This window comes from Pieris napi, chromosome 10 (genome assembly GCF_905475465.1).
Source record: "Pieris napi chromosome 10, ilPieNapi1.2, whole genome shotgun sequence".
In the NCBI taxonomy this organism is placed as follows: Eukaryota; Metazoa; Arthropoda; class Insecta; order Lepidoptera; family Pieridae; genus Pieris; species Pieris napi.
In genome coordinates this window covers 12,080,723-12,107,927 of record NC_062243.1, presented here as the reverse complement: position 1 = coordinate 12,107,927, position 27,205 = coordinate 12,080,723, and the positions used below count along the sequence as shown (strand labels likewise).

Below are 27,205 nucleotides of genomic sequence, written 5' to 3'. Positions count from 1 at the left end.
TGTATAATGTAATTGTTTGGATATTGTTTAGTGAGTAGGTGTAGTAATATTGTTAAGCTACAAAATATAAAAAAAAACTTACTGGATTTGTAATTTATATATCTTATTAAGCGTTAAAATCTAACCATGTTACCAAGACATTTTCATTATTCGTTGACGGATGACTTCGTATAATCTAAATATAAAATATTTAACCAAACAATAAATAAGTTTCTTCAAACAATTTTATAACGTTACAATTGTATCGCGAAAATCCAATTTCACGCCTTATAAAAATTATTAATATAACACACGCGCGACCCGCAAATCCGAAGAAAAACGGAGCCATTAAAATAAAAGAAAATATAGCTGGCCGCAAATTATTTCACTTACTTTCTATAAAAATGCGAACGGCGCATTAAATTTTGGGGTGAAAGGAACTCCCTTGTAAGCAATATCGAGCAGGCAAATTTTTCAGATATTGCCTTCAGGTAGCGCACATTTATTATGTACCCGAATATATTACTCCTGATTCATTGAGTTCGGGTATTGATTTACTTGCACAAGATATAGTAATAGTGGGCAAACTTCAAGCATTAAAGGGCGTGTGTAAACTTTGATTTTGGAATTGTTTTGGAGGGTTATCAAACCTCAGTTGTTGGTTATTATTCTACAAACAACAATTGTATCATTTTGATAGAACATAACACAACATAGTAAATACAATTTGACAGAAAGAGACAAAAGAGTTTAAACTTTTAAACTCTTTTAAAATAGAATTGTAATTCGTTTTCTTAACAGATATTCAGGATCAAGCCCAGCTACATCATCTATTGCGTTAAGGTAAATATTATTATTAAACTGTTTAAAGCATATGATCATATTCGAGATTAATATCAGTACCTATAATATAGTAGATAGTTTTTAAAGCTAAAACTAATTGGGATTATATAAATACAAAAATAATCTCGTTGCCATATCAACATCAAGTTACCATAGTAACCTTTTTTTAGTTTTTTATAACGTGAAAACGAATGTCTTACCTATAGACCAGTCAGTCAAGACAATTAATTCATAATAATTCCAAAAGTTTTCAAATTTTGATGTAAGGTCGGGAGTGGTATTAAAACAAACTATACAATTTTGCAACCTGCTCTGCGGTCCGGAACATTGTTAAAAATAAGTTTTGGTCGTGAAAAAAATTCCAAAAGTTCTGCAAACTTGGGGAAGTTTTCGATATAATATTTCATATCACGTATAAAATTTGCAACCAACCTAAGTGTACGGAACATTTTTTGTTATTAAAAATTAATTTTTTTCTTTATTAAACTGAAGGAAAACGTTCCAAAAGTTCTGCAAATTTGACAGATATATCAACAATAAAATAAATAACAAAAAATGTTCCGTACACTTAGGTTGGTTGCAAATTTTATACGTGATATGAAATATTATATCGAAAACTTCCCCAAGTTTGCAGAACTTTTGGAATTTTTTTCACGACCATACAGCAAAAATTAATTTAATTGCAATTTTAACAATGTTCCGGACTGCGGACAAGGTTGCAAAATGAGATTTATTGTCGTCCCAATGTACCATTCACTTGACCGAAGTTTGAAAACTTTTGGAATTATTATCAAATTTTCGATTTCGAATGTCTATAATGACTGGCCTACTATCTCACTTTGACTTAATCCTTTAAGAATTAATTTCATACATAGATTAACATAGAGTATTATAATTGAGAATTTTATGATATGTAATTATAACGTCATATTGCCACGATAACCATTTATTTTTAAAGTTATTTGAAACTTTTTTATTTATTTTTTAAAGTTTACTACATCATACATACTACTAAATCTACGGTATATGTCACAAACTATTTTATCTAAAATGTATGTCAATTAAGGTAAACATAAATTATACATAAAAAAATTCAAAGTACAATAAAAATATAAGTATTATCTAGTAATAAATACTAGATAAAATAAATTACATTAAAAATACCTCAAATTTTTGTTAAGCACTAAGAAATAAAAAAAATACCAGCAAAACATCGGATTAAGTTCGACATAGGCACTTTAAAGAACACCTAACCTCCCCTATTATACGATTTGAACTTACAATGTATGTGCCAAAAAGTATTTGAAAATACAAAACAAATCTAATATTTTCGTTGTTTACTTGAGCTTTGTTATCACTTTCGGCACACCGGCTGTACATCTTAACCTTCGGCTATGTCCACTTGATTTACGATAACGATAAGGTGTCGACCTAAAAACATTTCGCCTCAGACAGGGAACATTGTTGCAAAAGATTTAAAACCGAAAACAAAGCGAAAAATTGCCGTCTTTGTTCTTTTTGTAATATTTTATTGCCATTAGAAAGAGTACTACACTACTGATAATATTGTGGTGCAACATCGCCTTCGAGAGTTAGTGGTTCATAAAATGATATCTAATTTTAAATGTATAGCTTATTAGAAAGTGTCATGTTACATGACACAGAGTTCTGGCACACGAGGTAGATAAAACACTAGTGTTTAACCTACAAATTATAGGTTCGATTTCTGACGAAACATTAGAAGCAAACAAAAGTTTTATTCCGCGGGGACAAAAGTATGAAAACTTAATATTTTATTATTAATACTCATCGCCTACTGGCATCAATAACTGCTCTGAATATAGTGTACTTTACTTTTATGAACTTATGTATTTTTTTTTATTTTCAGAGAAATAATTTGTTGATAAATTTCCAATCATTTTAATAGCTTTATAAGTCGGTATCTCTGTTACAGGGGTTTAGTATTATAATTAATTTAATATAATTATGTAAATATTTACTTTAAAAATACTAGTCATCCTAATAATAACACTGGATAAAAATTGTGTTTTGCAAGAAACCTAGGTTTAGGTTTAGGTTTAAAGACTTTATTTCTCAAAAAAGACAAAAGATGTCACTTACATGAGAATAATACTCTAGATAACGTAACATTGTAGTCGTTCTTAAAATAATCACAATAAAATATAACAATAGTACATGCAATAAATTTAAAAAATAAAAGTAAACAAAGAAATATGAATTAAAAGTAAGTAATAAGTAAGTAATAAGAAATGAATTTAAAAGTAATTTTCTTTAACATATTCACTTAGCCTCGATTTGAATGAATTAATAGAAGTCATATTTTTTATATCTGTGGGTAGTTTATTATACAGCTGTGCGCCTTCGTAGGTAAACATTTTTTTGCCATAGTTCGTACGTACTTTAGGTAATGCAAGATAACTCGTTCGACGCATACTTCGTACACGTGGCGGTTTGGAGAAAGCTAAACTAGTGTGGAGAGAACTTGTTATAATTTTTTTTACAAGAATACATGTGTGATAAATATAAAGTTGTTTTAGATTCATTATGTTTGTGTCTCGATATATATTTATGGTAGGTGCAAGATAATTATAGTGGAACAGTATTTTTATAATTTTATTTTGTAATACTTGAATATTTATTAATTTAGTTTTAGCGGCGCTGCCCCATACTTCAATTAAATAAAGTAGATGTGGCTTGACCAACGAGTTGTAGATGGTGTAACGTACCTGACGTGGGATACACCGAGCAATGTGTCGAAGTGATCCCATAAGTGAACAGAGCTTAGATCTGATGTGCTCAATTTGTGTATTCCACGTCAAACCGCTATCCATTCTAAGACCGAGATATTTTTCTGTACTTTTTTCTTCTATGACCGTGTTATTTATTTTTAATGGATCATGAGGTAAAAATTTTTTATTTTTAGATTTAAATATAATGTAGCATGATTTCGACGCGTTGACAGTGAGTAAGTTATATTGAAACCAAGTGAAGAGTAGATTAAGGTCTTCTTGGGCTCTGCTGAAGATATCTTTGATTGAACTGCCAAAGTAAAATAAACACGTATCATCTGCATATAAAGTAAGGTGACCGTTTAATCCAATTTCATGCAAGTTATTTATATAAATAAGAAAGAGTAATGGACCCAAAATAGAACCCTGTGGAACGCCGTATTCGATAGGCAACGGTTTACTCTGAGTATTATCTATTTTAACTACCTGAAATCGATTTTTTAAATATGATTGAAACATTTTGAGAGCTGTGCCTTTGATTCCAATGCATTCAAGCTTTTGTAGTAATAGTTTATGGCTTACAGTATCAAATGCTTTTTTTAAATCAATAAATACACCTAACGTAATGTTTTTATTATCTATGTTGGTCCTAATTTTAGTAATTAAGTCAATAGTTGCAGTTAAAGTATTACTTTTTGGTCTAAAACCATACTGTCGTTCAAATAAAAAATTTATAGACGTTAGATACTTTGTAAGACGGTTATATAGTATCTTTTCAAGTATTTTACTTATTATGGGTAGCACCGAGATTGGTCTATAGTTTCCAGTATTAGTTTTAGATCCAGATTTAAAAATGGGAGTAACTTTAGCTATTTTTAGAGAGTCTGGGAAATCTCCAATTTCTAATAATTTGTTAAAACATTTAGATAGGTTTTTAGCAATATGATCTTTTATACATTTTATAGATTTTGTGCTAATACCGCCCAGGCCTGCACTACAATGTGTATCCAAATTATTTATTACTTTTAAAATTTCGTCACTACTACATGGTTCTAGTATCATCAAGTTTGTAGACTGTTTAGTTGAAGGTAAAGCTTTTGAAAAATTATCATGATAGTTTTTTGGTATTTCGTCAGCCAGAATTTTACCTATTCCAGTGAAGTATCGGTTAAATTCCTCACAAATATTGTTTTTATTAGTAATTTCGATAGAATTTATTATAATTTTCGAAGGCCCACAGCTAGTATTTGTTTTATTTTTTGCTAGGTCATTTACAAGGTTCCACATTTTTTTCGGATTATTTTTTAATTTTATGAATTTTTGAAAGTAATAGGCATCTTTGGTATCCCTAATGCGTTTACAAACATAGTTTTTATAGTCTTCGAATTCTTGCTTTGTAGTTTCGCAGTCACGCATATTTTTTAATTTTATCCATAGTTTATTTCTTTGGTTTATTTCGCTGATTAAATCATTATTAATCCAATCCTTTTGAGGTTCATTAAGTATTTTCTTTTTGATTATTTTACAGTTGTTTACGTGATCTATAATAGAATTTTCCAGTATCTTGTAGTCATCATTATCTTCGTCAAGTCCAAGAGTTGTTGTTAATTTTCCCAATTTTTCGTAATCGATCGCTTGGTACTCGATAATTTCTTTCTTCAGAATCTTGACAGTTTTTAACTCTACATATATATGTTTATGGTCTGACATAGAAGATTCTATTAAAGCCATGTGAAAGTGATCTTTTATTAAGTTCGTTGTAGCGTGATCTAATATAGATTTTCGTGTTGTTGAATCCCTTGTGGAATACTTTTTAGATATTTTATTGAGTATTGTATATCCAATTTCGTTCATAAGTTCAATGTACTGCTTAGATTTAGTGTTTTTAGTTAATAAATCTGTATTGTAATCTCCAAAAACTATAGCTCTGCGTCTTCTCCGAAGCTGTTGAGTGTATGCTTCAAGGAATTGATTATAGTTAGTATTACCAGGGTAATAGATGACACCTACTTCTATTTTATATCTTTTTAATTGTACCCAAAGATAATTATTTCCATCCTGGTAGATTGATTCTGACAAGCTGTGCTCAAGACTGTTATGAACATATATAGAAACTCCACCACCAATTGTATCTGTACGAAAATTGTAATAGTGTGTGTAATTTGGTAGTTTTAGTTCGCAAGCCTGTTTCTCATTTTTGATCCAGGTTTCAGTTAGTAATATTATGTGTATAGTTGTCGAGAACGATTTAAGCACGCATTGTAGTTCATCAAACTTTCCTTGTTTGCAAATACTTCGAGCATTTAGATAAAAGAATGACAGTCTGAAATTAGTTTTTTGTATGTCGTTGTAGCTGTTGAGCACTTGATATGTGTTTACATTCGCTATTGGCTCTTTAATTATCAGTTTTTTGATGAAGTTTTTATTATTAATGGTGTTCCGTTTTTATATTTTATTGTTATGTCTCTTTCGCCATTACTTTGACGTCCGAGCAATTCTTCTTTTAAGTTTTTTAGGAATTTTTGCTGTGCTGGAGTTTGGTCTGAGAAAATTTGTATTGATGAAGGCAGCTTACTTTTGTTTTGAAGAAGAAATTTGACTGTGTCTGAAGAGTTATAGAATACCTTAACTCGACGAATTTTCGTTGGATTATATTTGCCTAACCTAATAATTTTTATCGGTTTCGGAACATCTTCTGTAAGTGCTCGGAATATATTAAATATATCGGTTTCGTCTTTAAGCATATTTTCTCTTAAATTATTGGTATTTTGTAACCTATGTTTATAATCTGAGAAGAAATTGTTACACCACTCACTCATGAGAGTATGATAAATTCAAGTCATAGCACATATTCAGAGAAGTACGTAAAAGATCATCGATATCCTCCGCATACCATCTGAGGCGCCTAACGTCACAAAACCATACTTGATTCAATTTTGACCAAATCAGAGACTTGGCTAGGCTTAGCCATTTAATTAACACCACGTTAACCGATACCCGATATAGCAATAAGCATAAACAAAAGACGTTTAGTTACATTTGGCTGAAGCAAGGCACGTAATAGGTTGCAGACTGCATTCAGATTCACAGCTGAGCCACTTCAATATCGGTTCCAGGGATATTATTTCAGAAGGGAGCGCGGCTTTATTACTGATATAAATGACGGTTCCAATTTCAAATTGCAAATCACAAGGTCATGTATTTTTGTATTCAAACTTCCGGTTCTATATTCGATATATCCGGTTTTTATTGATTTTGTTTGTTCGTTTTTCGTGTTTTCTATTATCTATACCACATTTAATATACTTACCTATAAATAACCTAATCCTAATAACTCAATCCGACTTAAATAGACACATGCGTCTATTTCATTGAACTAAATCAAGATTGAATTAAACCAAGTAGAATCATAGAGTTACTATGTCTAACAGAAACTATTATTGTTTCATCGGGAATTAGTTACTAGTTTTATTTTAGATTAGCTAAATTTATGCGAAAACGTAATGAATGCTAGTATTTGAACATAAGTATGAACTAACTAAGTACATTTTTTGCAACTGCAAATTGTGCGACTATCTACCGGTTGCTTTCGTAATAACCCTACCAATATTGAGTTGTGAAACCGACGATTTACCTAACTGTACACGATGTTAACAGACAAACTTCACCTCGACACTTTGACAACTTATTTCTTGTCTAGGGAGTTGCTAAGCCACTTCGTTTGTATAGACGCTTGATTGTTCGCGTTATTGATAACTACTCGACAGTGTACAATGCATAACGAAAATAGAATTTCCGGGAAATAATACGACATTGTCAAGGCAACTTAACAACCACTGAAAATACATAGTGGCTTTGGAATTGCGAGTTTGTTGTTTGGTAATTGTCAAAGACTTGTATTTTCGTAAAGTGAGATTTAAATGTTACGTTTTTTATAATAACATGCGGCAAACGGGCAACGGAAACTCATGTTAGCGACCGAGGCCCATGGACACTCACGCTGTTAGAAGGGAGTGCTTTGCGAGCCCTTGCTGTATATTTTGGTTAACATACTTGTATATTAAATAAGTCTCATTCGAAATTTGAAAAAAAAATTACTTATTACAAGTATCATACTTACAATACTATAAACAAAAATACCTAATAACAATTAAATCCCAGAGGTTATAGGTTCGAAGCTCGGCTGTACAGTAATGGGCTGTCTGTGAGCATTTAACACCCCCTCGTACGTAGGGAAAACATTGTGAAGAAACCCAAAATTTAAAAGAACTTTCCGTCTTAAGTCTTTTAAAGCACTCGTCTATTTTCTGAATATGAAAACTCACTTATAAAGGTTAAATGGTAGACAAGTTCTGAACATCACCATAGTTTAGGTTTTAATAAGAAAACCACTCAAACTAAGAATATAATATTATGAATTCAAAAATGTACTATTAATATTTGCAAATAGCTTACCTCGACCGCCTCGTTGTGGGATCTTTCATAACCATTACTTCTGTGATTTCGCCGAATTTGCCGAAATAGTCGCGTAGGCTTTCTGTAAAAGGAGAGAAAAATTTCAATCATATTATAAATTATATTCAAATTTGTTACTGTTACGTGCTGAAAAATATATTTATTTTTACTTATATGATGTAATACTACGAATAGATAATAAAGTAAAGAGTAATAATATAAATAATAAAAGGAATTTGAAGTATAGAGAGAGACTCTTAGGCCGTGGGGTTCAAGTGCACAGACGCTAAATGAAGATTGCCTGGTACCGGTGACCTGCTGCTTGCAGCTGGTGCTTTCCTCAACGAGCGCCCCAGGGGCTAAACTTTTTAAATTGGTTTTAATTTTCTATTTATGATAATAATAATAATAATAATAATCATTTATTTGCAAGAATATGGTATAAAAATCTTATGGTTGTACAATCTTAACTCCGCATATTCTGCCACATATAATGGCGTGCAAATTTATCTTACATAATTAACAATTAGAATTTTACTATATTACAATCAAACCTTATGTGATTTTATCACACACTTTTTTATCACATTATTTATTTTTTATATCCGGACAATCAGCCATATATAAATAGGCATGCAAATGTCATAAATTTTTGCTATGTCATATAATAAAAACATTAACATAATGTCATGATAATACGTCAAGCTATTTATAATCAATTATTGTCAAACTTATAGGCCAAATATTCGCCTACGCTATAAAAGCACCTTGACTTTAGAAACCCAATCACCTTCCCCTTGAAAACATGATTTTTTTATTATTATTATGTAGGTTAAGAATATTATAAATATTGTATATTTAGAAATAAATCGATATCGTTACATAAATGAAATAAATGTTTCTAATTTTAGTATACCAAACAGGTAAGGTGTAGCTAAAAGTTTTACTGGGAACATTTCGAAGCCTGTATAGTTTAATAATAGTATTGTCTTTTATTGACATAACTTTTAGACATAGAAACACACAACAAAAAACAAAACACAAAAAGTAAAGCACGCGAAGCGTCATTTAAAATTATGTAAAATAATTGTAAATTTATAATAAAACATAACTTCAAATCCGTTTCAAAAGTGTTTTTCTAGTTTAATAATTTTATTATTCGTAAATTGTCTCATTTAGAGATTTCATATATTCCGTATTTCTTGAAATCGCTTATTATTTGGAATGTGAAGTTGGAACCTTGTCATATTAACATCACGTTATCCACAAATTCTTTATCCATATTCCGGGTGAAGTTACGAGAGCCAGTTAGTTTCAAAATGGTTCCATACGTAAATTAGCAGATGATAATTGGGATAACTCTGTATTTAATGGCTAGGCTGCGCTGCCGTTTTTAGGTGCATTTTACATAATAAGGGCGAGGTGAACGCATTATTTTGATTGCAAATTTTGATGATAAGTAATTGATATTTTGTATTAATGCAGCTATTTTCCTGTGTATAGGAATCGGAAAAACATTTTCATTTTATAACAAACTAACGCAGCTATTTTTCAATAGAGAAAAAAACGTGTGTGTACTTATGTACACGCGTTAGAATTTATACCTCTTTGGCGTAGCAAGATAAAAATCTTTTCAAAAATTGTATTCTACGTTTGTTAAAAAAACTACACTAACAATAGAAAAAACTTTAATAATGACTAATGACTATAGCTAACTTCAGTGCGAGTGTCGGTTTTGTGTGGCGGTGTGCGCGCGCATCGTAAAAATTTACTCTCATCATTTTTCCCTAACGCGCCAAAAGAAGTATAACTTCAAAAATGGATTTAGGTAAGTAAACAGAATAGTACTAGGTACCTGTCAACATTATTTACTACTGTTGAATATTAAACATGTCCTCACTAGAAATGCCTGGACACCCATCTACCTAAAACCACTTACCCTTTTTTAGGACTGATCCCCAAGTGGGAATAATAAAAAAAAATAGTCTCAATAATTTTTAAATTCATACTATTTTGTGCCTAGAAGTCTAAACAGATTACGTTGTCAAATGTCATCACACTCTATAAACTGTTTATTAAATAAAAACGAGAACTTCATTGACTGACACTGTAGAGTACCTTCTCATTACCTTTTGGACAAATAATTGTATTTGACTAAGTTGATACCACACACCGCAGGGGTTCCGATTAATTCTAATTAAGAACAAACAGACCAATCACAAAAGCTTATTGTAGGTTACATTCCAATTTAAAGTTGTTTTCGTGAAGCTTCTAAAACCAAATGTTGGACTATGCTTTTAAAGTCGATTTTAGACTTGTTTGAGTGAACTTTTCTAATCTGACCAACTGGCTCCCAGCTTGGTACACTTCGAAACAGTAATGAAAAGTAACGATTCAATGTTCATTTTACCATTAATCAGTGCGAGAACACAAATGTTATTTAGCAATTTGATGGGACAAATAGGGGTGTTTTTAATGTAGTGTGAAAATTGTGACATATATATGAAAACTACATTAATTTATTTTAATGTTTAAGTATATGTCAAACGAGGTGTAGGATAGGTAGGTTACATACACGTAATCCACCAAAAAAGACATCACAATGTAAATAAATAAAAAAAAAATACTTATAGCTTGAAGATACAGTTTAAATCAATGCACTTTTCCAGACCTTTGGTTGGGAATTACCATTCCACCGAACAATCCAATTGTTAAACAAACATGTTACTATATTGACTAAGGATGTAAGTACCTTCTTTCTTCAGGGTCTCACTAACGATTTTCCGACTGTATGTCATAAATTAACCTTTAATAGTGTATCTATCGACTTGGTCATTTGAGTGAATTTCTTGGTAATTATTGGCAATCATTAATTTTCTACGGCATGTGGCATATCAGGCTGATTTCAAGTCAAATTCAAAATCAAATCATTTACTTCAATTAGGCCACTTAAAAATTGCCTTTTGTAAGTCAAAATTACAAGTTAAAAATATTAAAAAAAACCTCTAATTTCATTGTTAGGTGCCCAAAAAAGCCAGTGGCGCTAAAACCTTTTTGGTCTAAGCTTCCGATTCTGAACTTTCTGAAATTACTGAACCTGACCCACGCCGTCAAGTTTTTTGTATCAGGCCCTATGGATCGGACCAACGACCTCGGGGATTGGTATTTAATAATAATATGTTAATTAAATTAAAAATTGTACCCACTTCAATAGCTAGTCCATTATTATATATTATCATATTTCAGACTGATTACAATTTGGTCAATTTACTAGTGAGCAAATAACTAAAACATAACTTCAAAATTTCAAAATCGAACAGGTTTTGAGTTTATTTACAATACATACAGACATTATAGACAGAGTTTTTCAGCCAATGTACCTTCCATTTTCTGAACTCTTGATACCTGAGTTATTCCACCATGCTCAAGGAAGGATTGAAGATTTTTAAAAACTGTAAAGACGGACGTTAAGGATTTACTCCGTTTCTCTTAAGTTTGGTACCGTTAGAAACTTCTTTAAGCTTCGGATTGCTTATTTTATACATTTTCAACTGTTTTCGAGTTGCGTTTCTTATATATTTTTGCATCAGTTGTGTTGTTGCTCTGGGTGGATTTAGAATTGTTATGTTACAGGATTAAAACAAACGCATTGAGAAAATAATTAAAAATAAAACTGGTAAAATATGGCTTTTACCCTAAAGGGGGACAAAAATAGACCAATAAAATAAACTTACAATTCATTTTTTACAACTTGTACTAACACAACTAATACTAATACATATAATACCATGCTTATCGTTGAGCACCATGTTCCACTTGACATATTGGAATAGAGTAAAAAACTTTTGCAGAACATTATACAACGGAAACCTGGGTCACGTGTTGCGCCATGGCCGCTACCACCTCCTTCAATTAATTAAAGAAAAAAACCATATAATGGGTAAACAGCGTGTTGGTAGAAGTAAAAATCGCGGTTTTTTTAGGGAGTAGACGGGTATTGCGACTGCGGAAGAGTTGCTGTACCTGGAAGGGGACAAGATACGCTTCACGAGACTTACGGCCAATCTCCAGTAGTGGAGAGGCACCAAAAGAAGAAGAATAAACTCTTAGGATCAGCAGGTACAATCAAACGCCACCTGTCACCGCAAGAAGCATTCGTTCACGAGTACGATGCATGGCCAGCCATCGCCGATAGCAATAATACGAAACTACAATACGGATAATTAAAAATGAGTCAGTGAGTTTATAATAATTAAATTAAGCGATATGTAAATTGGCTCGCGATTGTGTTAACGTCGAATAAAAAGGGCGCGATGTAGCATTTGTCATGTCCAACCACCATAAAATTGAACCTTTCCGCCGTATCCCGAACAATTGCAACTGAAATTCAGCATATAATATGTATAAACATAAAATGGTTTTCGCACACTCACGTCAATAGGATATCTGTGTTAATATTATAAATGTGATTAGTTCCAAACACGTCCATGGAGCGCTGTTTGACTTTTTCATAGTAAGGAAGTAGGTTTCATTTCGATAGATTACAATCTAGTGAATGATAATACGTTAAATTGTGAGCAGTACGTTGAGGTTCACAATCTTTCGACATTTCACAATCTCGCGAGATAAGAAATTGTAAATACCGTTAGGTATTACACATAAGAGTAACCAAATTACCAAGGTACACGGGTAAATGTGTCCTACAGCTTTTTCCAAATTTCTCTATACATGGCTTTCTGTCTATATTTGTTAACGCTTCTATATCTCCCATCCACCTTTTTCTAGGGTGCCCTTTTTTCCTTCCCCTATGTCCTTGCTATTAGTTGTCTTTAAATTCCATATTTTTTCTGTGCATCTGTTTTTGGCCAGACGTCTTTTGTTTTTCGTCTTATTTTTTTTACTGGACGAGTATGAAAACTTAAACCATAATTACATTTAAAATTGTACAACGGTAATTTGGTTGTTTGCGTAAACAGTCATATTAAGAAGTTAATTAAAACAATTAAAAGAATCAAAATTCAAATTCGCCGTCAGACGATTTTGATTCGTAGCAACAGCGACCGCGACAAGTTGTTGCTCACTTTCCGCGAAATTCGCACAAAAGTTAGTAGATTAAAACTGCCAATTAGGAACCATTTCAACGGAGTTGTTTTAGAATTCTCGTAATTATTGTTGGATGAACAATTAATGAAATTCCGTTTTAATTTTTGTCTTTTATAAATTACGTCTTTTATATAAAACAAATCAATACTATCTGTTTATAACAAAGGCCATATACACATAAAGTCATCGCGGAATATGCATAAAAGGAGTATTAACCCTCACTTTCACAGCATCTCACACAGCCGAATTAGGTATAACTTAGTTAAATGTATTTAATTATTTTTTGATTGATTTTCCTTTCGCAAATGTTTATCCTTTTTGTATACCTATCCTTTAACTATATGTATAGTTAATTTATGTTAGCTGTGGGATAACGAAATAAATAAATATAAGAGGCGAGTTCATCTTTTAGGGTTTCAAGTTCAAATCTAGACTTAACTAATAAAAAATGATTATCGGGAACATTAAAAAAATTTAATTCTAATTTAGGATGTTTGATTTATTAATTGTCCTGGGCCTGATGTTAGACTATTTTTGTTAAGTTTAGGTATAATAGTGCAAATGTGCACATTTGTGTCTCCCGCCTCGATGTAGTCTCCAATCTCAAGAGATTAGCGCGATAGATTCATCAGGGGAATATTAAATGACAAAATATTACACACTGATATTTTCAAACAGTTTCCCGCTTTCTTTTCAATTATTTTAATTGTACTGTCTTTTGGCGATTGCAACGAAGTGATAAACATAATAATTATTAATTTGTATCAGTATTAAAACCTTATAATTACCTTAGAACTCTGAACTCCTGATTTTAAAGCTTATGGAAGAATTCATAGACTTTACAGTATCAAAACAATACTCTAGTAAGGAAACAGAAATATACGAGAATTAATAGGCTTAAATTCATTAATTAACTACAATCCGAGAGTTAATTTAATTAATTTATTATGAATATAATCGAGATAAGCTTTAATCATTATGTGAGTAACGACACGGCGTACATTTTGTCAAAATAATAACAATTATAATAATGATCATTGTTTACTGCTCTGCGATGAATTTTGATAAAAACCAATTGGTAAAGTAAAATTTTATTGAAATAATATTGTTTATTTTCATTTTAATAATTTTCAAGCTTAGTGTTTCACCAAGTTTATTCAACACGGTAAGCTGGGTTCAATTTTTAAGCTGCCCAGTGAAGTATTTCCGAGAAAATTCGACTGGGTCCTTCAAGAGAAGAGCGTACCAAGTCTTAAAAGGCTGGCAACGCACTTGCGAGCCTTCTGCCAATATGAGTGTTCATGGGGGGCGGTATCACTTAACATCAGGTAAGGCTCCTGCACGTTTGACTCCTAATACATGATAAAAAAATGAGAGAGACGTGTGAAACATTTATAATGGACTTTAAGAATATAGAAATAAAAAAAACATGTGTAATTATGTTACGCCTTAGAAGTTATACTTCTTTGGCGTAACAAGTTAAAAAAAAATGTTTTTTTTTTCTTTCACCTTATTCTACGTTTGTAGAAAAAACGACACTAACAATAGAAAAAAGGTATTTAATACATTGAAAGTTTTATTATAACGCATTATCTAGTTAAATTAAGCTTATTAAAATATTTAAAAAAATCTACTTAACTAAAGAAATTGACATTTTTTCTTTTTAAATGTTGACTATGCTAATTTCAGGGTGTCGGTTTTTTGTGACGGTGTGCGCGCGCACCGTAAAAATTTACTCTCATCATTTTTCCCTAACGCGCGAAAAGAAGTATAACTTCAAAAAAGCTTGCTTATTATATATAATACATATATATATAAATAGTCTCACAACAATTATGGCAATAAGAAATGAGGTAGCTTCCACGTGACATGTTGACATACGACCTTTTGACGTAGCAAGTGCTCAACCACCATAAAATTGGAAATTAGCCCGTCGTGCGCAAAATAACCACGGACATATATGAACAGTGGGCACACAAAAATATTCGAAACCTATCGATAAATTAATTCCAACCGCACGCTTTGTGTCGCAGAACTCTTCCGTAATCGAAATATTTAAATCACCACAATATCACCACCACCACACCACAATATCATATTGCGAAGGAGAAGGCCGACCTTTTGGGCTGTCTCTTCGCGTCCAACTCGACTTTGGATGACCGAGGGAGATCACCACCGACCATTTCGCGGTGTGATTCCTCGATGCCGGAAATCACATTCCGGCAACGTGCTGTCCGCAAAGCACTATCTTCCTTGGACATTCATAAGTCGAGCGGGCCGGATGGTATCCCCCCAATTGTGCTGCGTACTTGTGCTCCTGAGTTGGCTCCGGTCTTAACGCGCCTTTTCCGGTACCTGTACTCGCTCGGCACTGTCCCGAAGTGCTGGAAGACCGCTTCGATACATCCGATCCCAAAAAAAGGCGATCGCTCTGATCCGTCCAACTATCGCCCAATAGCTATAACCTCCTTGTTCTCCAAAATAATGGAAACCATTATTAATTGCCAGCTCTTGAGTTATCTAGAAGGTCACCAGTTGATTAGCGATTCTCAGTACGGCTTTCGTCGTGGTCGCTCGGCTGGTGACCTCCTTGTATACCTTACCCATAGGTGGGCGGAAGCAATTGAGTCCAAGGGGGAGGCGTTGGCGGTAAGTTTGGACATAGCGAAAGCCTTCGATCGGGTGTGGCACAGAGCACTGCTCTCGAAGCTTCCAGCCTATGGGCTTCCCGAGAAATTATGCGATTGGATCTCCAGCTTTCTGGCCGATCGGAGCATCAAGGTCGTCATCGACGGAGCATGTTCCGACCTTAAACCCGTGAACGCTGGGGTCCCACAAGGCTGTGTTCTATCCCCGACCCTATTTCTTCTGCATATCAATGATATGTTGCAACTTAGCAACATTCACTGCTATGCGGATGACAGCACTGGGGATATTCTTTACACTGGCCGGGCAGGTATTTCTCGGGCAGTTGTTGATGAGTACCGGAACAAACTTGTGTCTGAAGTCGAAACTCTACTACGTGGAGTCTCAGACTGGGGCAGACAAAACCTAGTCCAATTTAACCCCAAGAAGACACAAGTTTGCGCGTTTTCCGCTAAAAAAACACCCTTTGTCGCTACTCCTCTTTTCGAAAACACTCTTCTTAAAGCCACAGCCAGCATTGGAATACTTGGCGTTGACATATCGAACGACGTTCAGTTTCGCGGTCACTTGGAGGGAAAGGCTAAATTAGCCTCCAAAAAGCTTGGTGTGCTCAGCAAGGCGAGGCGGTACTTCACTCCGGGCCACCGCATGCAACTATATAAAGCGCAAATTCGGCCCCACATGGAGTACTGCTCTCACCTCTGGGCGGGGGCTCCCCAGTACCAGCTCCTTCCACTTGACCGTATACAACGCAGAGCGGTTCGAATTGTCGACGACCAATCCCTCTCCGAGCGGCTTGATCCTTTGGCGTTGCGTAGAGATGTGGGGTCACTCTGCATCTTCTACCGCATTTACCATGGAGAGTGTTCAGAGGAGTTGTTCGGATTAATACCTGCAGCTGAATTTCATCATCGGACGTCGAGACAGAATACGAAATTCCACCCGTATCACCTCGACGTCCGCCGTTCCACAACTGAGCGTTTTTTAAGGCAGTTTTTGCCGCGCACAACCACTATGTGGAACCAGCTGCCCACTGAAGTATTTCCGAACCAATTCGACTTAGGGTCCTTCAAGAAAAGAGCGTACCTATTCTTAAAAGGCCGGCAACGCACTCGCGAGCCCTCTGGCATTGAGAGTGTCCATGGGCGGCGGTATCACTTAACATCAGGTGAGCCTCCTGCCCGTTTGCCCCCCGTTCTAAAAAAAAAAAAAAAAAAAAAAAAACACCATTTTCAATGACTTTACTTGATTTAAAACTGTTGGTAAGTTCTTTATTTGTATTTATTTTATAGTGTTGGCCTAGTGGCTTCAGCGTGCAACTATCACCGTTGAGCTCTTAGGTTCGATCCCCGGCTGTGCACCAATGGCATTTCTTTCTATGTGCGCATTTAACAATCGAAGGGTGAAGGAAAACATGGCGAGGAAACCGGCTTGCGTTAGACCCAAAAATGTGTGTGTCAGACATAGGATCACCTACTAGCCTATTAGATTTATAAATTATCATGAAACATATACAGAAATCTGAGGCCCAGACCTAAAAAGATTGTTATGTTTACATTAAAATTTGTTTTTCGAAGTGAAACTTCTTTAGGCGCATGAGGGGAGCAAGCAAGTGAGAAAGATCGAGAGAGAGAGAGTGAGATAGAGCGAACGTCGTATCACGCACAGTGCCATGGAGCGAGAGTTGGGAGAGAGCTTTAGTGAGAAAGATTGAGAGAGAGAGTTTAAAACTCTCAATTTTAACTTAGTTTTACATTGTATAAATTAGATTAGATTTGTATAAATATGAACAAGACTTAAAAATTAGTTTACCAAAGAAGTTTCACTTCTGACATGTGTACCTACTTTGTACGCACGCACTTTTTTTAATTTTTCGATTGTTTAGCGTCTGTTACTCAGAAACAATTTGTCATTCTAAAGATGAAGAATTTTGAAATTGGTCCACTCGTTTTTCTAATTTGACTATATCGTAATTCGTACCCTTAAGGTGCGGAACAGGATAAAAACCACCACACCTTTACCAGATATGCATAAAATAAATAATATAAGTCATATGTTAAAATGTCAAAGTGATATAATAATTACGTTCTATTTAACGTTTAGTTGTAAAATAATTATAATTCGTATGTGTTAATAAGTTTCCTGAAAAGCTCGCCTCACAGCGTCAATTATGATTATTCTTCATTCAATCAAGTGTAACAATTAAACTAATTTATCCGACTATGAAATTTATTTCAAATTTTCAGTCCCTTAGATCTCAACAGTCTCAACCGCATCAATGACGTGGACCAATCAAATTTGACGTAATGAAGCAATCAACCAACGCAAACGGAGATTCGTATATTTTATCTTTAACAATCCTTGGCGAACCAATTAGTGTAAAACCTTCCGTAGTACAGTCCAATGTTATAAATTTGGCACTTAGCCTGACGCAAATTTTCACTGTTGTCAGCAAAAATGTACTGCAGTAATAGTTCCGGCTGCGCTAAATTGACACAAAATAACATTTTTCATTTTAAAGCAATCCTCAACTATCCTGATTGTAAACTGTACTTTTATACTGTTCATAAAAAAAACAGAACGCCTTTTATTTCTAAATAAACATGTGTGTATATTTTTGTTTAGTACGAGAATATAGTCGTATTTTTATTCAGCCCCAGTAGGATACCAACGAAAGGTAACTATGGCGCGTTGCGTATAATTGTGATTGGTCACCGGAATCTATAGTCACAGACATTTGACACGGTCCATCTTTAGTATTTCAATCAAGCAAGCCTTGCTAATGAAAACCTAACGAAATGCGTCATCGTTTTGCTTTTGTTTACATTCCTTTTTTACATCAACATCAGGTGAGCCTCCTGCCCGTTTGCCCCCCCTTCTATAAAAAAAAAATTAAAAAAAAAAGTAAAGTGCTTGTCTTATATTATCTCTAACTCTAAATTTCTGACCACGGTTGTAAGTTCTTTTCTTTTTTTATTGCCAGATGAGAGTCAATATAATTGGTATGACCACAACCATTCACAATAAAATCTGATGGAATTAAAAACACTGTTAATTGAACGCTGCCATCGAAAAATGCATATTGTTTTAGAAATGACAATCGATTTGGGCTCCGGTTGATATTGCGTCTTTGTAATAGAATTTGAATACTTATATTGTTTTTTGTGTGTTATAAATTAGTGATGATAAATCTAGAATTTCTCAGCCCTGAAGTTATGAGTTCGAATCCCGACTATGCATCAATGGATTATTTCAACGTGCGCAATATTAACACGAGCTCAAACGGTGAAGACAATATCGTGTAGGTTTTTTAGACAAATCATCGATCCAAATTGGACGACATGTGGCTGGCGCAGAAAGCTGAACACCTCTTTACCTGTGTTAAAAATATCAAAGAAACAGGTTTAATTTACGGCTAATTGTTGCTAGGCTGGCTAGTTGTAGTGGCAATGGACTTTTATTGTTACATTATTTGATTAAAAGAATCAATTATATAGAAGCAATTACAGACCAAATCTATTAATCAGATATATTTTTTTATTTCAACGGCAACGTAACCCAAATCCCATTGCACAAATAAAATTCCACATTTCTCACTATATCGACGACCAGTCACTTTCCGTGCGGCTTGATCCCTTGGCTTTGCGTAGAGATGTGTGGTCTCTCTGCATCTTGAGGAGAGGAGATGTTGGAGAGTGTTCAGAGGAGTTGTTCGGTCTAATACCTGCAGCTGAGTTTCATTATCGGACGCCAAGGCAAATCCAAAATACCATCCGTATCACCTCGAGGTCCGTCGTTCCACAACTTTTCTAAGGCAGTTTTCGCCGCGCACCACCACTATGTGGAACCCGCTGCCCACTGAAGTATTTCCGAACCATTTCGACTTAGGGTCCTTTGTAAACCAATTCTTGATAGGCCGGCAACGCACTTGCGAGCCTTCTGGCAATGTTAGTGTCCATGGGCGGCGGTATCACATAACATAAGGTGAGCCTCCTGCCCGTTTACCTCCTATTACATAAAAAAAAATCTTTTTTTAATCATTCAACAAAACAATCGCTTTATCGATACTTGAAATGTTTATAAACAGCTTCAAAATTGTGTCCTGTGTATAAAACCGGCCAATTAAATGTGTATTGTGGTTGGCAAGACTCCAGGACACGTAAGCATATGACCGAGTCTACGAATCTCTGAGTAGCTCCACTCACTCGTTTAGGACGATTTCACCATATCGACACTGCATAATCGAATAATAACAAGTTTGTATAACAATTTAGTGATCGAATTTGATCGAGCACTTCAAATTGTTGCATCAAACTTGAATTGTCTATGTCTTTTTAGTTACGGTTTGGTGACCAAGGATACTATCAGAGGAAATCTAATATATAACATTCTCGTATCACAATGTTCGTTCCCTCCGAAACGGCTCGAGCGATTCTTATAAAATTTTATATAGCATATTCAGTAAGTCTGAGAATCGTCTACTATCTTTTAAGTGATAAGGGGTGTCCACCCCAAAATTTTTTGTTTTTATTTTTTTATGATCAAACATACTAAAATATATACAACCCCTAATTTTCACTCCTCTACGATCAACCCCTATTTTTTATTATAGTAGATAGTTATTTTTATTTAACTAAAAAAAAGTTTTCTAGAAATAATATACATGGCAAAACTAACGTCTGCCGGGTCAGCTAGTACTAGTTACTATAGAATCTTGAGAGAGCTGTCACAGAACATCTGGAGCTACGCGAACTACGAGATATGAAGATTTCAACTAACATCGTGGCACCATTTAAATTCTATCCTCTTCTTCTTCTTCGTAGTCTTCTTTACTGAAGGCCTGTCTTGAAAACTGGTACATCGACTTGCTGGTTCCACACCACTCTATCCTCAGCTTGTCTCAGTATATTGGGGCAATGTCATAATTGTCTTTATTTATTTAGACCAATGGATTGGTCATGCTGTGGAATGGAAGCCTGGTTATCTATCACAGGTTCTTACCTAGTTTGGAAACCAGTCTTTCAATACCTTCTTAACTGTAATCTTATTTTCTGTTGCAAATGTTATATGGTAGAAATAAGGAATTATTATTATAGGCGATCGACTCCAACTTCTCCGGCAATCACTCCTCCCTTCCATTACCATTTATACAGTCATACAGTCTTTACCTATTCATATAGTCGACTAAAATTTTTTTTCAACCCAGCGACAATTCTTTCTCTTCAAGACAATCCATACGTAAGTACTTTAAGTAGAATTCCAAATTTGAAATTGGGATTGAGAGGCATTAGCACAGCTTCACTGAAAGTGAACGCTTTGTACACGACAGGACCCCAAGAACATCAAAGAGATTGTATGTAAAAGCAAACGCGAAACATTGTAAAAATCACTGTGTACGTGTGAAGTGTTATTCGAGCATCTGGGCTGAGTGGTGATCGCTTGTTTTTTCCCACTTTTCGATAGGCGTAGGCCTTTGGAGGGCTCTTACCAACGCTTTCACCCCGCGGGCTGTTTTTTATGGGGTCAAGTGACCTCCCACAAAAAATGCGTTCGGATAAATTACGCACTGACAGGTCCAGAATCGACCATAATGTCCCTGCTTTTGATTTATACGATTTTTACGACTTTATTTCCGATGTGGTTTAATTGGTTGCGTAAAAATTTTTAATTAATTAAGTGTGGGGTATTGCTTAGTAGCGTTGGCCTAGTGGCTTCAGCGTGCGAATATCATACCGTAGGTTCGATCCCCGGCTGTGCACCAACTGGACTTCCTTTCTATGTACACATTTAACATTTGCTCGAACGGTAAAGGAAAACATTGCGAGGAGACCAACATGTCTTAGACCCAAAAAGTCGACGGCGTGTGTCAGGCACTGGAGGCTGATCACCTACTTGCCTATTAGATTTAAAAAATGATTCAGAAATCTGATTCCAAGACTTAAAGAGGTTGTAGCGTCACTGATTTATTTTTGATAGCTTACAACACATTTCAGTTCTATCATATATAGCGTATTTCCTTCCTTATCAATATAATTAAGAACGAAAAACATCCGTTGATAGATCGGGACCAAATTCCGATGTAGGTTGTGTATTAGTCTAACGACCCGTAAGTGTTGGATTTTTTTTTTATCTTTAACGCTCAGGAAATCGATTCCAGATCTGGTTATTAACCACTAATCCACGGTGGCGATTCAATGTAATTAGTGTGTTTATATTATCGCTACCTAGCAGGCGAATGACAGCAGACTAACTTTACAAATGTTTTTATCAAGTTATGGAGGATGGGTAATTTATTCTCAATAACTATCAAAGCCAGTGCAGATGTTGTACAGTTTCAATTTAAGGGCACACGCCGGTGGAACTTCACCGAGATGAACTTTGAACGAAGTTTGTATCTGACATTGTCAACTAATCTTACAGCAGCACGAGGCTAACACAGACATCTCAGCTTCATATAGGCCTAAATTTATAGTAAACTAAACTGAACTTGTAAACTTAAGCCGCATGTAAGTGAGTATAGCCTATTTTAATAACCATCAAACGTTACTTACTGAGCAGTATTGGCCTAGTAGCTCTGCGACTCTCATACCTGAGGTCGTAGGTTCGATCCCCGGCTGTGCGCCAAAGGACTTTGAACGGTGAAGGAAAACATCGGGAGGAAACCGACATGTCTTAGACCCTTCGACGGCGTGTGTCAGGCACTGGAGGCTCATCACCTACTTGCCTGTTAGATTTAAAAATGATCATAAAACAGATTCAGAAATCTGAGGCCAAGACCTAGAGGTTGTAGCGCCACTGATTTTTTTTATTTTTTTATTAAACGTTACTATTCGAAATGTGTATCCTTGCTTCGGAACTTGCGTTAAGATTTTTTTACATAACAAGGCAAACGTGCAGGCTCACCTGATGTTAAGTGATACTCGCATGGACACTAATATTGTCAGAAGACTAGCAAGCTGGCCTTTTAAGAATTGGTATCCTCTTTTCTTGCATGATTCGAATTGAATGGAAATAATTCAATGGGTTCTACATACTGGTGCGCGGCAAAAACAGTTTTAAATAACGCTCAGTTGTGGAGGTGATACGGATGGAATTTCGCACTTTGCTTTGTGTCATAAATAAATGGTTATTTAATCTGAATAAAATAACCATAGGATAGGGATATTTTTATTACATATGTCTTAATTTGTTATACATTATTTATACATTATGTTTATCTGTCACCTCACAGGCCAAATCATGATTGATTTAGCAAGGTCTGATTGTCTAGCTTAATTAGTAATAATATAAACCCAGCACACTTAGTGAAAATCTACAACAAAAATTAATTTTTGTGAATTCATTTAATAACAGTGGTGAAAATACACTATGAAAACTACGTATGAAGTAAAAAATGTGGCACCAAGTTTATTTGATAAAAATACGATTCTACATACTTCATATACAGTTATGATTATCAAGCTATGATTAAGGCAGACGTTGCATAATATATTATCAGGTAATAGCAATTGTCTCGATCTCCATCAACACCAGAATGCTGAGATACGACCTGGCAGCGATACATAGCTAATTTTGAAACCATTCATTCGCCGAACCTCAATGAAAGGACAGACATTGTGGGACGAACAACACACCTAATAAATTGTTACAACTGAAATAGAATAGAGATATTAATCATACTATATGTGCATCACTGATTTAGAAATATGTCCACCTATAAGATGTCGCGACTTATAAGATGTTTGATGCAAAAATTTATACGATATCATAATATATATATATATATATATAGCTCAGCCATTAAGTAAGCAAGTGGATTCACAGCGACATAAAATTTCTGATAAGCAATAGAGTTTATTATTATTATTATATAATCTACAATCGCAAGTATTGTACTTAGCATAAGAAGGTATTTTTTAGACTATTAGATAGACTGACAGATCTAAGATTAAATCGGGAGTGGGGTTAATATAGTCATGGTTATTAATTTAGTCTATAGTTTTGAATCTTAAGTAGTGCAATATCATTTTATATGATCAATCAATGATCATGTTATAATATGACTCACTTCTAGAAAACTTGTCCTTCCAAGTTCCTGCCTACAAGACTTGCCGTCATGCTTTCTTTCATGTTCCTCACATCGACTATGCAAAAAACTTACTTTTCTATCGCGCAGCTCGGACATACAACGGCCAATATTAAAGCCTTGACTTGTTTAAGCTATCGAAGAATATGGTTAAAAGGAGTATATCCATAGCGCAAAATCACCAGCATCTTAAGCACACCCCACATACCCTCTCTTTTACACCATCACACAACACAGCCAAATTAGGTATCACTTAGTTAAATGAATTGAATATTTTTTATTTCTTTTTCCTTTTTGTTAATTTTTGAACTTTTTTATAATTATTATGTATTGCATCTTTGGCTATATTTTAGTGTATTTTTTTGTTTTATATATCATTTTTGTTAGCTGTAGGATTACGAAATAAATACATACACAAATACGTAGTTAATCATTACCATTAAATATTTATTGTCTATCAAAAAACACAATCAAAAGCTACGAGTATATCCACACATGAATATATAACCGTAAATTATTTTTAACGCATTAAATTTCCTCACTGAGCCCATAATAAGCCATGGATTTGAAAGATACTTAAAGATTCATATACATAAGCCTCCCACCTCAGCTTGAGTCGTAAAGCCAAGTGTAATGTCAGTACAGAATGTAACATACGCAATGTAATAATGGTTACTTAAGCGTAGGCTTTCTAATAACACCTGATGACGCAAATAAAGTATCCCCTTGAGGTTACATTATTGAATTTTCTGAAATTACCTCTCCAAGAGAGCAGTTATGAAATTTTATAATCATAATTAGAAATTGAGCCAGTATTTCGTTCTATATTATAAAGAGAAAGATTTGTGTTCTTGTTTGTAATGGATGGTCAATACTTTTTATATGTATAAAAAGCGTACCAATTCTTAATAGGCCGGCAACGCACTTGCGAGCCTTCTGGCAATGTGAGTGTCCATGGGCGGCGGTATCACTTAATATCAGGTGAGCCTCCTGCCCGTTTGCCTCCTATTACATAGAAAAAGAGTGAGCGGTGGCCACTCAAACCTGTGGTAGGGTGTTCGAGCCCCGTCTGGGCAATGGATTGTTCTACGTGGTCAATTAATTAGAACTCGATACGCCTGACCGACACCGGTTGGACCGATTTTTATGTATATTTAGGTATTAAAGTATATGTCAAAGGGTTTAGTGACTACGGCTGTTTACTTGCATTCTCGACACAGCTTCTTTTAAGATGTGGTGTTATTTATAAATATACTATTAATCACAGTTACTCATCTAAATAAAATACATTATGCCCTAAAACAGAAGTGGCAATGGGCAAGTATGACAAGAGGGCCCCCCAAAAAAAGGTGGATAGAAGAAATAGAAGCGGTAGCAGGAAGCGAATAGAGAAAGAAAGCCATAGATAGAGTCAATTGAAAAAAACCTGGAGGAGGGGTTCCGATCGCCGGTACTGAAGGTAACTAGGATACGTAATATAACAAAATAAAAAAAAATGAATAAAATGTACTAAATCTAAGCTGTATATTATTATTTTTTTGTTATGGTTGGAAATTTAACAGGTTTTAATTATTATTATTACTTATATAATTAATGTGTTTTTAGACGTCAAGGCTTTTATTTCATTAAGATATCGATGTTGGATACATTTTAAAATACACGAATTTTTATTTTACTAGAGATTGACTTGTTTATGATAAGTGATAATTAAGTGATCTCCATTTATTTATAATCCAAAATAAAAAGCTTATCTTTGCAGGGAATTCGGACTAAGTATAAAAATATTATATAAAATTCCTAAACGTCTTCCAAAAACCCTTAGTTTATGTTACAACAGTATTTTGTAGAAAAAGCAACCGTAACATCTGATAAACCTAATTAACAAGGCTTACGTAACACGCGACACGCGGTTTACCCCATCATATAAAATTAATTCACGGAATGTTTTGAAAACATTGCAATATGACTTACAGATTTAATAGACAATGCCACAAGACGGAGTTTGTTCAAAACTTCAGACGAAGTTGGATAAGTTTCTGTGCATGCCCTTCTCCTAAATTGAAATGGATACCGAAATACCGGAAGTTGTTTTGTTATCTGTCAAATGGAATATCTGTTTTATATCCGGTGTGTTATTTTTTAATTTTGGTTCATCAATACGATAGTAGTTTCGTTCACCTTATGTGAGAAGTGAACTTTCAGAAAGGTAAGACTATATCTTTATGCTTCGACATACTGTTGATTGATTGTTATTGCCCTGCATTATTTCGAGACGAAAGGGCTCAAAAGATGGATCTGTGTTTAATAGAAACATACAACATCTATCGTTAATATAGATAAAATCACGATATATGTAATTGAGTTTTATTACTAAATGATAGTTCATACACAAACTCAAACAAATTTATGATATCTTATGGTGTTTTTCGCATAATATCCGTCGAAATTCAACCATATTTTTATTGAAGAAATTTTCTTTTGCAATATTTTCGAACGTTGAACTGGTGTATGAAGGCAATCTTGTCCAGTGCTAGGGAAATATAATTTCGATCGGACAGCAATCAGAGACCGTTGAAGGTGGCGCGTGAGATGAATTTATAAAATATGAAATGTTCCCGCCGAAGTTCCAATATCAGTGGAATATTTTATGATAATCTAAACATGTAATAAACTCGCTGATGTTACAGCCCCCTTATATCGTTTTATTTCTGTGCCAGAACATAATTATTAACAACTCAAACTATGTAAATATAATAATTGTCACATATACTCACTTACTTTATATTTCAATGTAAAATTACCTATAGGTATCACATTATACAAATGTATTTTATATATATATTATATTTAAAATATGTATGGTATATTTAAATAATACTTATAATAAACATTACTTTATAGCGAGGTTTTTTTAATGTAGTATTTGCAATACTACACAATTTTATATATTTCAAACATATCTTGTTTATTATTTTTTACATGAAGAAAACGTAAAACTCGTTGACGTAGGTGATGATTTTTTACCTGAAACAAAGAAAAGGGCTAATTAATATAAGTTCTATTTATTGTAACAAGTCTGAATACATCGCTTATTAGCGATAAGGCCGACTAAACCCGGAACTAAAGTTACTACCATTGTCACCATGGTTACGATGTTTACATGAAATGAAATGAAAATTGTAGCACCATCTTTAGTCAAGTAATGTTTTTTGTTTAATGATAACTGTGGCCTAGATATTTTATAAGTAAATATAAATGATCTTACATAGGGCTGATAACAATTAGTATATGTAGCAAAATTTATTCTAACACTTCATATAGATAACATATTTAATTAAATACT

At 34.1% G+C, this 27,205-nt stretch overlaps 1 protein-coding gene across 6 annotated transcripts in view; it reads right to left on the bottom strand.

Moving 5' to 3' along the window:
• LOC125053054 (RNA-binding protein Musashi homolog Rbp6) overlaps nt 1-27,205 on the bottom strand; it is a 480,872-nt gene that overhangs the window by 293,596 nt on the left and 160,071 nt on the right. For all 6 annotated transcript variants that reach the window (XM_047654237.1, XM_047654236.1, XM_047654238.1 and 3 more), the window contains exon 3: nt 8,028-8,109. In XM_047654237.1, coding sequence (XP_047510193.1) covers nt 8,028-8,109 — 82 coding nt within the window. The remainder of the gene's footprint in view (nt 1-8,027; nt 8,110-27,205) is intronic.